The 18,064-nt window shown below is 45.1% G+C and overlaps 1 protein-coding gene across 1 annotated transcript in view; it reads right to left on the reverse strand.

Moving 5' to 3' along the window:
* CCDC60 (coiled-coil domain containing 60) overlaps positions 1–14,429 on the reverse strand; it is a 65,560-nt gene extending 51,131 nt beyond the window's left edge. The window contains exon 1 of the mRNA XM_033135861.1: positions 13,965–14,429. Coding sequence (XP_032991752.1) covers positions 13,965–14,249 — 285 coding nt within the window. The 5' untranslated portion in view covers positions 14,250–14,429. The remainder of the gene's footprint in view (positions 1–13,964) is intronic.
* Between the last annotated feature and the right edge of the window lie 3,635 nt (positions 14,430–18,064).

Here is an 18,064-nt window from a genome sequence, read left to right on the forward strand (position 1 = left end):
ACCTTTCCCAGCTCTGACTTCTGAACAATGAAAGTTTTTGTAGATGCCCACCAAAATATCAGGCCCACTGCATTTGTGGCATGGTGCGAAGAGCTGTCCCCTCCTGAGAAGTGAACGGAGGAGCTCTTGTGAGCGACAAGTTTCTGCACTAGTAAAAAAAAAAAAAAAACCTCCACGAGGGGTAGAAGCTTGATTTAAAGAACAGAACAGCGAGGCCTTGAATTTTGCTGGTAACTTAATTCCACAGCAGAGAGAGACTTTATTCTAAGTATGGACTGGTTAATTGAAAAGAAAAAGATTCTCTATATTCTGCCTGTTTTAGCAAGAGGTTTTTAAACTTACATTGTATGTTTTCCCAAGAGGCTTTTAATATATGCATTATTAATGCTAACTGCTAATGTCTCCCTTTCTTTTTTCCTCAGCTTTCTGTTTTATTTTTACTAAATTCTCATGTCTCTTGAAATAAGCTTAATTAAACCAGCAAACCAAATGGGAACAAAACGGGAAATGAATTAGTAGAGCTTGAAATATCCTGATTGCCTTTGAGCTAAAAAGCCTTTGGGCATGATCCAGCGCATGCTCTTAGGCAGAAATTGCGAACATGCATATGAGGGAGTAAGGCTTCCATGCTGTATACATTACCTGGGAGTTAGTCCCATTGAACTCAAAGGGGCTTTCTCCTGCGTAGACATGTGTAAGTCCTACTGAACACATGGGGGCTTACTGAGTAAACATGCATAAGATTGGTCTGAAACTCCCACTGATTTCAACAGGACAAAGGTCAGCACATGCTCAGTGACCCAGTTCAAACGACCACCTCAGTCTGATAAACCATGGTTTCTTGAGCAAAGAATCAATGTGTCCCTCTGCTTCATCCTCACTTTTCCTTCTCTGCTCTCTCACACCTTACTGCCATACTTCTGAGGTTTGTTAAGCCACAGTTTCCTCTTACACCTGAACCAGGAAACTGTAGTTTAAGCTCCAACTACAAACTAGGATTTCAGACTATTGATGATGGTTCGCAAGCCAGGATTGTTGTTGTTGTTGTTCAGTCGTTCAGTCGTGTCCGACTCTTCGTGACCCCATGGACCAGAGCACGCCAGGCGCGCCTATCCTCCACTGCCTCCTGCAGTTTGGCCAAACTCATGCCAGTCGCTTCGAGAACACTGTCCAACCATCTCATCCTCTGTCGTCCCCTTCTCCTTGTGCCCTCCATCTTTCCCAACATCAGGGTCTTTTCTAGGGAGTCTTCTCTTCTCAGGATGGTAGTCCAAGCTCTTCTCAGGATTGTAGTTCGAGTTTAAATGGGAAACTGTGGTTTAATAAATCCCACATGTACTGTACGGCAGTAAGGCACTTGAGAGAAGGGGAGAAGGGAACAAGCAGCCATAACGCTCATTCTTGGTCCTACAAGCCAATGTAGTTATGTCCGAGTCAGGCCTCTCTTTTGCCTAAATCACTCCATGAAATCTATAGGTCTTAAAACAGCCAATGTTTTGGCAGATTGTGCCTTAGATTTCTTGCATCAGACTTCCTATATTTACCTGTGTAGTCCTTAACACTGAAATTTCAGCCTGACATTGGGTTGTCTTTGGGAGTGTTCAAACAATCTCATTTTATTCTGCTACATCCTCATTTCTATCCACATCTCTCTTCCATCTCCCGGTCTTCTAAAACATTACATGCTACCACCAGCCGTAGGGGCAATGTGCCATTGATGTAATCATAGTGCATTGGTGATGGATTTATTCTGGACCGTTCACATACATCATCCCACGTTATTAGTTGCTCAGCAATGTTTCCCCAATGTTATCACATTATTGCCGCCTGGAGGGGCGCTCTTCAACTACAGCACAACAAAAAGGAAGACGAAAATTTAACCGGAACATGATTTGTGCTATAAAAAGCTACAAGATTTCAGCAGGAAATTACAAGACAAAAAAATGTTTAAAATAACCTTTCCTTAAAAAACCTTAAGCCTTACTTTTAGGAATTCTAGGTGCTGAAATCCCAAAGCAGCAGAAAAGACTATTTATGTATGCGACCACGGCTGCACGGATGTTATTGGCCCAGAGATGGAAAGAAGATAAAGTACCGACCAGAGAAGAATGGCAGATCAAGATGATGGATTATGCCGAAATGGCTAAAATGACCAGAAGAATCAGAAATCAGGAAGAATTTTAATTTTAAAATTAAAGAATTTTAATCCGGAATTTTAATAAGGAATGGGGAAAATTTATAACTTATCTTAAAGACCATTGTAAACTGTTAAAACCGTTAGCAGGGTTGTCGTTTAAGGGTGAATTCTGGATACAATGGAGAGATAAAAGATTTGGATTATTCTAAAAGATGCAGGAGGAAATGATTAACAGTAGGAACCACAAAGGGGAGGAGGGAAGTCCAGGAGATTGCTTGGAATGCTGCTTTTATGTTGCATGTTGGATATGAGACTGTAAAATTTCAATCTGAAAAACCAAATAAATAAATTGGGGGGGGGGGAGTTACAAGATGTGCACCGGTTGGAAACGGAACAGCAAGTTAGCCCTGAAACTTCTGCAGGTCCAAAGAGTATTGAGAAACGGCAGCGTGTATAACTGCCCTGATACCATCGTGGATGGAGAAGGCCATCAGCGACTACTAGACATCACGGCTATGTGCTGCCTCCATGGCTGGAGGCAGTAATGTTTCTGGGTACCAATTCCTGGAAACCACAGGAAGGGAGAGTGCTCTTATGTTTGGGTCCCACTTGCAGGTTTCCCATTAGCCACTGTGAGAACAGGATTCTGCACTAGATGAGCCACTGGTCTGATCCAGCAGACTCTTCTGAGGTTCTTATCTTGACCACAAATAATGAATGCATGATAAAAAGGACAAACTCATGGGGGGAGGTCCCTAAATCTACAATCTGCCTACTTCCAGAGCAGACCAAATGAATGCAACGGGGCTGCTTCTGCAGTCAATTAATTCTGGATTGCTGCCTTTCAGAATTAAAATGCCAGAGCCATTTCTGATGTAAATCCAATTAGTGCCATTCTTAAATTTAGGCTTAGAAACCCCGAGTTATTTCAGTCAGCCTTGGTTCTATTCCCAGGCAGGGTATCTGAAAAGCACAGAGTTTTTTTCTTTCTTTTTTTCTAATCTACCAACGCAAGCCAGTGCTTTTGTGTAGGCATGTTTTTTTTTGTTTTTAAATCATAATCATCCTATTGTATACAACATCTCCATTTCTGCTTCTCAAATTCCTCTCTCTTTCTTTGCTTTGTGTCATTTCCATGACCGTTCGGAAGTGTGCCAAAGATTTCAGCTTCTTCTTGCAAACGTCCCCCACATCTTCTGTTTGTTGCATGTTACCAATGAAACTCTTATTGTCCTTGGCAGAGGTTTTCTCTTTATCTATCCTATTCAGTTTCTAGCTTTCCATCCATCACCTAAACAAGAGGAAAGTGGAGATTATTTCTCTCCACAACCCCCCCCCCCAGTATATTTTCCAAGAAGCAACTACCTCTGGCCACGGCACTGTTATTATTTTAAAAAAACTGCTTGTTGTCAGGACATGCTCATGAAGTCATTTTTGGCACGGGGACGAGCTTTACTGGAGCCACAGTTGCGGACCTGATTTCAAGACTCCCAATAAGCTGTCTCCAACTTTGATTTAAAAAAAAAAAATAGAGGCAGGGAGGCGAGGTGGGGCCACACTCAAGGTGGAGGAGAGTCAGGCCACACCTGGGGTATAATAAACACATTTTTTTAAAATATGAATAATAATGATACTTGCAGAACTTTCCAGTGCCCCACAAACCTGCCTGCCTGCCTTCTTAGCACTGCTACAACAACTATTTTCCTGTTCTTCACCCTAATGTGCCAGGGCAGATTATAACAACTTAAAAACAACATTAAAAACAGCTCAAAACAACTTAGGGCTGAGACCCTACCTGCCCGCGGACTGTCTCGCCAGAGTGGTGCATGCTCTAGTTATTTCTCACTTGGATTACTGCAATGTGCTCTATGTGGGGCTACCTTTGAAGGTGACCCAGAAACTACCGGTACAACTAATCCAGAATGCGGCAGCTAGACTGGTGACTGGGAGCGGCCGCCAAGACCACATAACACTGGTCTTGAAAGACCTACATTGGCTCCCAGTATGTTTCCGAGCACAATTCAAAGTGTTGGTGCTGACCTTTAAAGCCCCAAACGGCCTCGGTCCAGTGTACCTGAAGGAGCGTCTCCACCCCCATCGTTCTGCCCGGACACTGAGGTCCAGCTCCAAGGGCCTCCTGGCGGTTCCCTCCCTGCGAGAAGCCAAGTTACAGGGAACCAGGCAGAGGGCCTTCTCGGTAGTGGCACCCGCCCTGTGGAACGCCCTCCCACCAGATGTCAAAGAGAATAACAACTACCAGACTTTTAGAAGACATCTGAAGGCAGCCCTGTTTAGGGAAGCTTTTAATGTTTAATAGATTATTGTATTTTAATATTCTGTAGGAAGCCGCTTGAGTGGCTGGGCAAACCCAGCCAGATGGGTGGGGTATAAATAACAACAACAACATATTATTATTATTATTATTATTATTATTATTATTATTATTATTATTATTATTATTATTATTAAAATCAGAAAATAAGGTGCATCGTAAAAATATGCATCTCATGTGTCAAAGAGGTGTGTCTTCAGCATTCACCAAAATCTGAAGAGTTGCTCCGAAGGAGACTGCTTGATGCCTTTAGAGCCTAGATGCCCAACTGTCAGACTGGTGTCTAGAACAGCAAAATAAACACACTGACAATCCTTACAACATAAAAAAGCAGTGTGACAGGGTCTCTTGGCACTACAGCCTCACAGAGAAGCTGGTCCTAAGAAGAACAGAAACATTTGCTTCAGATAAAAGAGAGAGAGAGAGAGAGTCATATATTAAGTCAGATCATGTGTGTCTCTTTCTGCTCACTGAGAAGCAGGCGTAAAAATAAAATAAAATGCAGGGGCAGCTCACAGCGAATCTGTTGAAAATCAAAAAGCCAGCAACCAAGGACAGAGTCAATTCGGCGAAGCTACGTAATTCAAGTTTTTTGAAACATGATATATGACATCATGGGCATAGCTGGGATTTATGTTGGGGGGGGGGCAGGACACCCACCTGTCATCACCCTCTGTCTGGCAAATTTGGAATGAAATGTCTCAACAACGGATGTTTTAAATTACTTTCTTTTGACCCCAAGTGCTCAGAGAAATCTGTCAAAGCATTTCAAGTATTCTGATTATTTCTACTTGTAGTTAAGTGCTTTTATTTACTTACTTGATTTGGGGGGGGGGTAGCTGCCCACCCCTGTCCCCTTCAGCTAGGCCTGTGGATGACATGCCCAACTTTTATAAAAGTTATACACGGCAAGCAGAAAGCGAATAGAGAAAAGTTGTTTCTCCCTCTCTCGTAACACTTAGGACAGGTAGAAATCCAATGAGGATGAACGATGGGAGATTCAGGACAGATGAAAAGACAGGACTTCTTCATGCAGCGCACAGTTAATCTGTGGAACTCACTCCCACAGGAGGTAGTGATGGCCACCAACTTGGATGGCTTCAAAAGAGGACTGGATAAACTCAGGAAGAAGGCCATCAATGGCTACTAGTTATGATGGCAATGGTCTGCCCCAAAGGTCAGAGGCAATATTGCTTCTGAATGCCAGTGGCTGGAAACTACAAGAGGGGAAGAGGGCTCTTGTGCTTGGATTCTGCTTGTGGGTTTAACACAGGCATCTGGTCGGCAGCTGTGAGACGAGGATGCTGGGGTTAGACGGGCCGTTAGCCTGATCCGGCCGTTCTTCTGATTTTCTTAAACAATGCACAAACCGAAACGGCAGCCATCCTTTCGGAATTCGCACTCCTTCAAAGTTTGCAATGCAGTTCTGTGCGCACACTGGGGCAAAGTCTGCCTCAAAATACATAAAATAACATAGAAAAAATGCGCAAGAACGTAAGCTGAGCCTGCTGGATCGGGCCAACGGAAAACCGTTTTGCAAAAATGCGCGCTCTAGGGGGGAAATGGTATACACAAATGTGTATATTGGGAAGATTTCGCACCAAAATGCTGAAGAATGACCTGGTGGCTCTGAGCCACAAAACCCATGCTCCCCCCTCCTGTACATAGGTATTTCTGCAACACACATAGAAGGAAGGGACACGCAGTGACATTATGTATATTTAAAAAGGCAAAGAATAGAAGCAGGTTGAGGCTCCGAAAGACAGAGAAACGGCAGTTTAGAGAAAACCAGAGACAGAGAGAAAAGAGCTCTGGAAAATTAGAAGCATCCAAAGTATCATTCTGACTAAGCATTAGGAAGAACTTTCTGACGGCAAGAGCTGATCAACAGTGGAAGCTTGGAAGATAGTGAATTCTCCTTCATTGGAGGTTTCCAACCAGAGACTGGATGGCCATCTGTCAGGGATTCTTTAGCTGCGATTCCTGCATTGTCGAACCCGTTGGGGCCTCTCAACTCTAAAAGACCATGATTCTGTCTTGGGGTGTCTCTCTGGAGATTTGATGGGAACCAGGCAGAGGGTCTTCTTGGTAGTGGCGCCCACCCTGTGGAACGGCCTCCCATCAGATGTCAAGGAAATAAACAACTATCTGACTTTTAGAAGACATCTGAAGGCAGCCCTGTTTAGGGAAGTTTTAAATGTTTCGATATTTTATTGTGCTTTTAATATTCTGCTGGGAGCCGCCCAGAGTGGCCGGGGAAACCCAGCCAGATGGACGGGGTATAAATAAATTATTTTTATTATTATTATTATTATTATTATTATTATTATTATTATTATGTCTGTTAAGAGGGCTCAGTTGTGCTGCTCCACCTGTTCCTGAGATGGAAAGCCTTAAGCCTGCAGCAACCTTTATATGGCCCTCAAGACTCTCCCCAGACAATCCCTCTCAGTGACACTGATTGGCATCCCCCTCAAGTGTTTTTGCCCAGCTGAGACATGTCCCTGAAGTCTGACATTCCCTAATGCTCACCTGGATGAAGAGATGTGGTGATGGTGATTGTAGTGCAGTGCAGATACCTCTGGATTGTGTGTCTAGAATGCAGCTTAATACACAAAGGTCAGAGTTCTCTGCCTTTGGCTCTACTCCCACTGCTGCCATGTGGCCCCCATTAAAGTTCCCATCAATGGGAATGTGGCCCTCATGCTAGGTTCCCCAGCTCTGACGTACAGTATATATTATTTATTTATTTCAAAGCGCTTATAAACTGGAATGTGTTTTTTTTTACGATCTTGAGGCGGTGTACGATTGGTGGGAGTAAGTACAATTAAAATGAAAATGCACCCTAAAACTGATAAAAATGCAATCTAAAAATACATAGGAGCAAACAAGAACAAATAAAAGATTCGGACCCACAAAACAGGGGCTGATCCAATTTGTAATACTATAATAATAATAATAATAATAATAATAATAATAATAATAATAATAATAATAATAATAGTACCCCACCCATCTGACTGGGCTGCCTGAGCAAAAAGATAAATCTTTATAAGCTTTATGCTCACCGTTTATATCTATAAATAAAAGCACATTACAGAAATGCCTTCAGCCATCTTTCTTCCCGGAGGGAACGGAGTCCTGATAAACAGAGCCCCGGGATCTTGTCAAATTGAGAAATGCACAGCAGTATGTTCTGGTTTTAATTTTGTTATTTAAAAAAAATTGTAGGAAACATGAGATCTGCTGCCTTGGAGGATGCTGGTCTCTCTCTTGAACCCAGCCCCCTGAATAACTTTATGCTGACATGCAGAAGGAGTGGTCCTATTGCAGCAAAACTGCAAAGCATCACGAGAGCTGTCCACGCTTTCTGTCTTACTGTCACCACGCAGGCATCCTCCTCACCATTGTTATTTGACCTTCTGAAAGAGAACTAATCGCTGCTGACATTTTGTGACTGTAATGACAGCTGCAGGCAGAGACTGTATCATAATTGCAGCCTAGGAGCCTTAAAACATTCACTCGGCTTCGATTTCTAGGTTGTGTTCCATTAGTCCCGGGGCCTTCATGTCACAAAGCCATTAAATCATTGTTTTCACTTGACAGTATCATCTTTAGCCAACCCTGCAGTGAGGGGAGGGCGGTTGGGATTACAGTGTTTCTTAAAACTCGGGGCGAGGGCAACTGGCTGTTCTGAGCAATCGTGCTCAAGGAGAGTCATCCCAAAGCCAGGCTCCTGCCAGCCCTCTGTCGGCCAAAAGAAGGACCGCTTCAGAAGTGCTTAAGTTGTCTGTACATGTATTTTGTACTTGGATTGTAAAGGCTGGTGGCTGATGCAAATGTCTATTTTTCTAAAAATCAGGTGCTTAGCTTAGGAGTGCTCCTAGATGCCAAAGAGGTTGCTGTAGCCAGAAATGCCTGTCTCCACCACCTTCCTGGGTAGCACAGGTGTTAAGCTAAAGGTAAAAAGGTAAAGGACCCCTGGACGGTGAAGTCCAGTCAAAGGCGACTATGGGGTTGCAGCGCTCATCTCGCTTTCAGGCTGAGGGAGCCAGCGTTTATCCACAGGCAGCTTTCCGGGTCATGTGGCGAGCCTGACAAAACCGCTACTGGCTCACAGAGGACTGTGACGAGTGCCAGTGCGCATGGAAATGCCACTTACCTTCCTGCCACAGTGGTACCTATTTATCTACTTGCACTGGCGTGCTTTCGATCTACTAGGTTGGCAGGAGCTGGGACAGAGCAAAGGGAGCTCACCCCGTCGCGGGGATTCGAACTGCCAACCTTCCGATCAGCAAGCCCAAGGGGCTCAGTGGTTTAGACCACAGCACCGCCCGCGTCCCCAAGGTGTTAAGCTACTTCTGCACTGAGTAAGTGTCCACAATATTTTTCTAAGGAAGGAAGATGTGGGGTGGGGAACCAAACCAATACAGGTTGACTCCACCTATGGTGACACCCCCCAACCCCCAGGCTCCGCCTCCACTTAGGTACCCTGCTACCTGTCAGGGACTGGACTTAGGAAGAATGGTGGAGACGGCCTCCCCCTCCACCTGAATCTTCCAGAGAAGAGGAAGACAGCATAGATTTACAATGGTGGCTTGCAGAAGGTCACAGCTCAGAAACAGAAGAGGGGCAAAGCTGGAAGAAAATGGGAGAAGGGGAGGGCAACGCCATTATTCCAAGAGGCTACCTTTCCAAGCCCCTCTCTGTGCATATTGCATAAAAGACTTTGGTAAGGAGCTTTTCCTGTCTTTCTATCTCTGGTAGCTGGCAGTGGGGTGTGTGTGTGGTAGGATTCCCTGATGCCTGACACCACCCTACCTGGTCCCATGATCATTGTCCGCCCTGGGGCTACCCCCCACACTTGTGCTTCGGTAAAGTTCATGTGGGGCTGCCTTTGTAGAAGAGCGTCGGGGAACTTCAGCTGGTTCAAAATGGAGCTGCCAAACTTGTGACTGGAACCAAGCAGATGGGGCCTATCGCTCTGCATAGTCTCTCACCTGCCTTGACTACCAATTTACTCCGGAGCGGTGGTCTTTATCTTTAAGCACCTAAATTCTGTACCTCGAAATTGCTTTCTGAACGCAAGACGTTCTGTCTGAAACAGACAGAGCCTTGGGGACTCCTTACCCCTCGGCTGCGTGACTGGTGCTCAGCCGTGGTGATTGTAGGCCTGGGGTGAAGCAAGAACGAGAATTTCCTAAATGACTGGCATGCAGCAGAAATGCACTTTTTTTGCTTTGAACACTGAACTGTTTCTGGGAAAGGAACTGATTTGGATCACTTAAGGAAAAGCGCTCCACAAGATCTCTCTCCTTTGAAAAAAACGCACTTGGCTGCATTTTGGCTACAGGCCAATGCAAATGATCATTTTTCCACAGCTGAAAACCAACAGTAATAACGTCATTTCTATCCCAACTTTCCTCTGAAGAGCTCAAGGTGGAATACACAGATCTCCCGCCTGTCTCCATTTTATTCTCACAACCACCCTAGAGTCATTGAATTGTAGAGCTGGAAAACTTGTCATGTGCGCCACAGTAGACTTCAAATATTTTGTTGTGGGGCAAGCTTAGCATCTGCGCTGAACAGGCAGGGGAAAAAACCACACCGGAAAATGCAAGTGTACATTAAAACTGAGCCTAACGCATCAGCATTAAGTGGGCCACTCGGAAAGGCTGATTCACAAAGCCATCGTGCTGGCAGCATGACAAAAGCGAGCCAGAGGTCATTTGGCAGAAAATGCCGGGAAGCCATTGGAAATGGTTAGGAAAACAAACAGACCCAAGGCGTGAGTTACATACCCTTGGATAAGGAGTCCCCCATTTCTCGTTTTTCATAGATAACTGTCATCATGGCTAACTGCTATGGCTGGCTGCTTGATGACACTGAAGGACAAAGCCATCCGCTAGAAATAGCTCTGATGATGGTTTAAAAATGAGCTCATTTTTCCAGGCCACTTCTGAACTTTGCCCACAGACAACGGCGGGCTTTAATTACACAGAGCAAATGGCCAAGTGTCAGGGAAGTGTGTGCCAGTTGTGCAGTGAAAAGCCAAAAGAGCCTTGATCCCGGGGATGGTTCAGTTGTCAACAACTTCAGACATTACTCTCTCCCTGTCTTAAAGTCTGGGAGACATAACAAGCGGCCTTTGACAGAGACTGATATATATGGGAATATAACGGTATCCGTATGCCTCTGATTGTGGGTTTGATGATGCTGAAGACAAACCCTTTGAGCATACACGCCAACTTAAACTTGCTTAAGGGTTACCCTCTCAGACCCAGAATATTCTGGGAAATGAAGTTCACTCAAGACAACTAGGGGTCCAAATCATACTCCTTGGCACCCTAGCCAAATTGAATCTCCCAGACACTCTGGCAGCTAAACTCAGCCTTGCAAATGGGCATACAAAAATTACTATCCTTCCCCCCCTTACTAGCCCCCCCTTTTTACTTTTCAACAAGTACATGTTAATTCCAACTGAAATCAAGATACACTGTGCCCATAGCATTCCCCTGATCCACCAAAACTGTAACTCTATCAAAAAACGAAAAAGAAATGAGATTTGTCTGGCATGACTCGTTTTTGAGAAATCCCTGCTGGGCCTTAGTAATCACAGCATCCTTCTCTAAATGCTCACAGAATGTTTAATTACCGGTATCTGTTCTAGGACCTTTCCTAGTATCGACATCAAGCGGTTGGGTCTTCTCCCTCTCCCCCTTTTTGAAGATGGGGACAACATTTGCACGCCTCTAGTTTGCAGGGACCTCACCTGTTCTCCAAGAATTCTCAGAGGCTCAGCAGTTTTATTTTCAAGATCTTTCCTAATAATAATATCTGATCTGACTGGTAATTTGAATGTATATATTGTGTAAACCACTTAGAACAGGGGTTAGCAAACTTTTTCAGCAGGGGGCCGGTCCACTGTCCCTCAGACCTTGTGGGGGGCTATACTATATTTTTTTTGGGGGGGGGAATAAACAAATTCCTATATGCCCCACAAATAACTCAGAGATGCATTTTAAATAAAAGCACGCATTCTACTCATGTAAAATCACACTGATTCCTGGACCGTCTGTGGGTTGGATTTAGAAAGTGATTGGGCCAGATCTAGCCCCCTGGCTTAGAGCAGGGGTAGGCAACCTAAGGCCCGGGGGCCAGATGCAGCCCAATCGCCTTCTCAATCCCAAAAAGGTTGTTGACCCCTGGCTTAGAGGCTATGAAGATTCATCAGTATATAAATCCTTTAAATAAATAAATGAAACAGCATGCAAAAAAATGTCTGCCAAAGCCTCTAAAGTCATTCCTTGGAAGTCGAACAGCTTAGTTCTCGTTTTGGCTCCCGAACGTCGCAAAGCCGGAAGTGACTGTTCCAGTTTGCAAACTATTTTTGCAAGCCAAACGTCCAACAGGGCTTCTGCGGCTTCTGATTGGCTGCAGGAGCTTCCTGCAGCCAATCAGAAGCTGTGCTTTGGTTTTCGAACGTTTTGGAAGTCGAACAGACTTCTGAAACGGATTCTGTTCGACTTCCAAGGTACAACTGTATTGCTGTTCCGACCAAGAAAGAGTAGGTTAAAGAGCCCTTTGGCATAAAGAGCCCTTTGTCCTCTTAGCGCATGCGGGAATGAGCCATGGCTGCTGACCCCTCAGCCCCCACTTAATTCAAAGCCTGCCAACTGGGGGATCTAACTACAGGTGCAGAAATTTCACTAGTCAACAAAAATAGCTCCATTTTCTTCCTGGATAGATGTAGTTACCCATCTCATTACCCATCTTCTTTCTGTATAGCACACAATTACCCAGCGGAGTCTGATTACAAGCTCAGAGCAGGCTTGAAGCATCCATGATGCTCCAAATTGAAAAGAACAGAAATGTTTTGAGTGTGTCCAAAAAAGAAAAAGAGAGAGAGAGAGAGAGGAAAAAGTCACCTTTCTTTACTTGGAAGAAGTCAACAAGCCGGCTCCTGGGTATCGCAGACAAGCTTGCCATGGCAATTAACTCTCTGAACAGATAAAAAGGGGACTAATATCCCCCTGTGCCGGCTCACTAAGGAATCAAACCAGACCTTTTAACACAGAGCTTGGAACACTCAGGTAATCAAAAAGCCTGTCTGGGGACGCAACGTTCCTTGATTTTCAATGAATCAGAGCTGCCTGCCTAATGCACGCCCATCTCTGGAGAGCAGAAGCCGGTATTCTAAAACCAAAATGGGTCATTTCACAGCCCTTAAATGAATACTAACAGGGCTCTGCTGGGCCATTTGGGGACAGCTGCGGAAGAGAGGGGGGCGAGAAACGACTGCATTCAGCAGGCACTTTCAAGAGTAGGCTAGAGGCGCTGTGCTCTAAAAACCGAGTTAAACATGGAGGGGAAATGTTGGGGCTAGGCCAGCACCGAGAGTGGCCAACCCCAAACTCACACCTGAGTTTCTGAACCCGACAATGCAGGCTCTCTGAGGGGCACAAATCATCCTGTTCCATTAATCAGCCAGAAAGAGAGGTTCCTGGTATCTATATATGAAGGAGCAACCATCAATTGCTTCGGATGCCTTGTAAAGATGTATTTTTTAGCCCAGGATTTCCCTACCATATAAAATCAGACCCTGTTTTTATCTCTACGGGTCTCCCAAATTTCACCTTTATTTGCTTTTATAACACTCTTTTAATTGGCCTTCCATTGTTGTTGTTGGTATTCAAGTATTTATAGGCCATGTTTTTCTGTGCAGCCCTCACAAAGAGGCACCTTTATTCAGATGGGAAATATCACAATACATTAGAAGCAACAAATCCTAAGAGGCTCAGAAAGCAGCAACACAAAAGCACTGTTACGGAAAGGCAGCCTGGAACAGGTACATTTTGGAAGGCCTGTTTGGGGACATGTGCAGTTAGGTTGGAAGGGAATTCCGTAGCAGTGGAGCCACCACCAAAAGGCCCCCCCACCCCCCTAGCTTGTCTTAGTGGCAAGCATACTACAGTGTCTCTGTAACATGCAGGCAAGATCACAGGGGTGAAGGTAGCTCTTTACATGAACCTTTAAAACTCAGGCCCAGGGGCCTCTTCGGGTCTCTTTGCCCAGGATTCAGAACCTGGCAACCAGTGCTACCTGCTGTAATAATCATGTCTCACATGTAATAATAATATTATAATAATTTATTATTTATACCCCACCCATCCGGCTGGGTTTCCCCAGTGACTCTGGGCAGCTTCCAACAGATTAAAAACAGAATAAAACATCAATTATTAAAAACTTCCCTAAACAGGGCTGCCTTCAGATGTCTTCTAAAAATCAGATAGTTGCTTATTTCCTTGACATCTGATGGGAGGGCGTTCCACCGAGAAGGCCCTCTGCCTGGTTCCCTGTAACCTCACAGTGAGTGAACTGCCAGAAGACCCTCAGAGTTGGACCTCAGTGTGTGGTTTCTATGGCTTAATGAGGTCCACCACCTACTTTTTAATATCACAAGCAAAGAACATACTAAGAGAGCACCGCGCTTACCAGGGGGAGCTGTCCGAGACCGTAGAGGGTGAGTTTCCTCGGATCGAGGTAAAGAGGCTCCCCAAAATCCTGATAGGGCTTCCAGCTGGGAGTAAAGTAGCCTTGATGCGTGAGCTGCTTGATTCTCCGATGGTAGTTCTCCCGGAAGACCTGCTCTCTCGTGACATCCCAGCAGTTGTAGATGGTGTTGCTTCGAGCTTGGACCTTGAGGCCTTTCTGGCTGGGGATGGGCAGAGGCCGGATCATGACAAAGTAACGGGGGTCTGACTTTGGGTGCATAGGCATATTGGCGGTATTGTAGAGCCACCTCGCTTCCTAGGAAAAACCACTCCTTTAACCAGTCCTCTCAACCTTTGTTTCGGTTACTATAACGGTACCCTTTCTCACACACACCTCACACCACAAACAGCGCCTTGAAGGATAAAATGCAGCTTCAAAAGATAAAGGCTGCGGATTTGGTTTTTTTTTTTTTTTTTTTTAGCCACTCGCAAGTAGGAAGTAACAACAAACACACAACCCCCGCTTTCGATTCACATCAAACTAGGACCATGATTCCACTAAGTGAGTCGGGTTGCTGCAAGGAGCTCAGGTATAAACATCTCTGTGCCTTGGGAACCCAAAGAAAGGTAACTAATTGAAAAGGCAAGGCAGATTTGACAGCCTCGTCTTTGTCCAGGGCTGACTGGCAGCACCTGCCCGCAATTAAAATGCCAGCAAGGCTGCACGATTCCCCTTCAGATCCAACTTAGAACTGCCACCTGTCTCAAACCACTCCGCTCATCATTTCTCTTAAGAAGTTGCTAAACACAAGCCCTGGGGTGGGTGGGTGTAGCCTCACACCAACACAAATCCAGTCCTTCCTGAGGCCACTCTACTGCCCTACTGATCTTCCTACTGCTAAAGACAAACAGATCTCTGCTGAAATTATCCTCTTTTCTTTTTCAATAGATTCTAGCCCCTAAGTTTTCCCTACCAACCAACCACAGATCCCCCCCCTTTTTTTTCCTAGATTGCTAACTCTAGGCCTAAATACACCCCACCCTTTTAAAAACAGGGCAAGATTCTAGTCCTGTTTGAGATTCCCAACGCCAGTCGCCAGCTGGCATCAACCCCACTGAACCCTCTTTACTATAAAGACCCCCTGTACTTGAGACGTCTTTCCCAGCCCCCCCCCTCTCTTTCAGAAAGCCCTAACTGGGACGACCCTTTTTAAGGAGTGGATTATTTACAACAAAGCTCAGTCCCAGAGAGGACGGTTTCATGAAGTGAAACAAACCCTTAAAAGACCCTAACCCTCCTCCCGGACCCCACAATCCCTCCCCCACCCCGGAACCCCTCCGACGTCGCTTTCAAGGCCTTCCCCCCATCTAGAACTTGAGCGCCTTCTCAGCCCCAGCTGGAACGCTCACAGTGGGGAAGGAAAAGACGTCGACTGTTGCCCTTGGCAACCGCTTGGGAACGCTCCGGCGCCAGCTGGGAATGGTCGCTCGTCGCTTTCCGTAGCCGCGGCGCCGTCGGCTAGCTGAAGCTGTTTCCGCCCTTACAATTTTGCCCTCACTTAAATTGAATGAGATGAGCGTTCATTTCTCGCTCGGTAGGATTGCATCCAAAATGAACTGTGAATCCCTCCTCGTGGCAGAATGGAAACAAGAACTTTCTATTCATGACTTTCTCTCCTCCGTTCATTGTAATTTCTTTTAAATGACTTCATATGGTATATTTTAATTACGTATTGGTGAAAATAGAAGGGTCCGTGGAAGCATGGGCGTAGCCAGGATTTTTGTTGTGCGGGGTGGGCAGAACCTCAATTTGCTATGGTTTTTATAATTATTTATTTAGGGGGGGGCATCTGCCCCTCCCTGCCTCCCCGGCTATGCCCATGCGTGGAAGTGGGTATATACGTTCTCTCCTTTACTGTTGCAAAGTTCCTTTTTGGCAGTTTAGTCGTGAGATCAGTTGCTTGAGACATTGGTGTTTATTGGGGCGTACCCAAAATAGTAAGCCAGACTTTGGCTTTCACATATTTTTTCTTCAAGTCAAGGGGTGCTTGTATTCGTTTAAAGGTGGGGATTGGGCGAGAAGAACCTCTTTTACCTTTTTTCGAGTCCTCTAACTCGAAAATATGGGTGGGGGGGGAGTTTTTTTCCTCCCTCCTAAGGCTAGATCTTGTGGACGTTTAGTGAAGCTGAATGTTAGCAGATTCAGGACAGATAAAAAGAAAGTCCTTCTTCACACACAACATAGTTAAACTATGGAACTCACTCCCACAGGACAGGAGGCAATGATGGCCACTACCTTCGATGGCTTTACAAGAGGAGAGGAGAAAGCTCCATGGGAGCAATTTTTTAAAAACGAAAAAGTTCAATAAGCTACTTGTACATTTGAGCCTCTTTTCTCCTCACTATATGGAGTTGGGTATTGGGGGCAGCAGGTAGAATCTGGAGGTCTGTGGGCTTGTTAACAAACTTGAGCTGAACTTTTGTTGTTGTTCAGTCGTTCAGTCGTGTCCGACTCTTCGTGACCCCATGGACCAGAGCACGCCAGGCACGCCTATCTTTCACTGCCTCCCGCAATTTGGCCAAACTCATGCCAGTCGCTTCGAGCTGAACTGGGGGGGGGGGTAAATAAATCCTCCTGCTGGTGTGGGGGCATCCTTCTCCAACTGGGGAGGCCCCAACATAGCATTGATTATCTGCACCTGCCAATACAAGAACAGGAAGATTTATTTATTTACAGCATTTCATATATATCAAGCAATAATAAAAGTTCTCGAGAGGGTTTGCACTTTTTATATATAAAAAGGCAGTAAAATATATATTGCAAAACATCATCCTATGGTTCCCTGGCCTAGCTAGTGCTACTGCAGTTGACAGACACTGCTCAGACAGCCCAGATTAGATTAGACTTTAATTTGTAAAGAACTTTTCCGCAACTGAAATCGTGTTCAGAATGGAAACAATGACAGCAATTATTATTATTATTTTTTAAAAAATGTGCTCTTGTCCATGGGCATGTCAACAATATGCGAAAACATAAAAAAAATTCTTTGCAATGGAGTAATGTTAGCATTTCAATCACATTTCAATAACAGCTTATGGGAAAACAGAATCTTAACAGCCAAAACAAAAATCAAGCCAGAACCTCTGCAGAGATATTAAAGTGTCAACACACTACTCCTGTGTTAAATCTCTCAAATGCTTCTTTTTCAGCAGTTCCAGCAGTAGGGGAGGTTAATTGAAAAGGCTTGGAGAAAGAGATCTACATCGATATTTTGTGGGGCAGAGGTATCTGTGTATGAGGTACCCAAGAGTCGTTTTCCTCTTCTAAATTTTTAACAATTCCATGCCCCCCAGTGCAATTCACAGTTGCTGTACCACTGAGCTATGATGCTTCCCACAGAGGATGAAAGTTTTGTTGTTGTCATCTCAAGAAACAACGGAGTGTGCCTCTGGGGGTGAAGTCCAACCTCTGGAGAATCACAGCCCCTGATGTGGCTGCAGAGACCGGTAACTCATAACTGCTTCTCCTGCATTGTTTTTGCAGCATCTGCAGCACTGAAGTGACCTCATCAGGGTGCAAGCCTGGGGTGCCCAGACAACGACCCCCTTCTAAATTTCACCAATATAGTCAAAAGGAAAGCAGAGCAATATGTTTGGCACCAACTTGGCAGCTGGAATTGCTGGAAGGCGGTGTACAAGACGCCATCCAACCATCTTAGGGGCTCCACTCCAGATTTGTGTGGGGTTTACTCTAGGCTTGCCATACGTCTGGGAATTCCCAGACACATCCTCTTTGGGGGGACCTAAAAGCTCAACAACTTTGTTCATCTCTTGAAATATGGCAACCATAGTTTACTCCTTAGCCTTTTCTTCCCCTGAAGATGTCCCACAAGGCAGTGGGTAATATGCTTTAATTATGCAAACTTAAGTTTCTGGCATGTGACTGAACCGCTCCTGCAGAACAGTCTGGAGGCAACCCTGGTGGGTACTTTAAGATGAAAAGCTGTTACGGTTAAGTCTCTGACAGGTTCTTAATGTACTTGGAAAGTTTTGTGTTCGTGAAATTGTTCCAGGGCTCCAGGGGCGTCATCAGAACAAATG

Source organism: Lacerta agilis, chromosome 17 (genome assembly GCF_009819535.1).
Source record: "Lacerta agilis isolate rLacAgi1 chromosome 17, rLacAgi1.pri, whole genome shotgun sequence".
Classification (NCBI taxonomy): Eukaryota; Metazoa; Chordata; class Lepidosauria; order Squamata; family Lacertidae; genus Lacerta; species Lacerta agilis.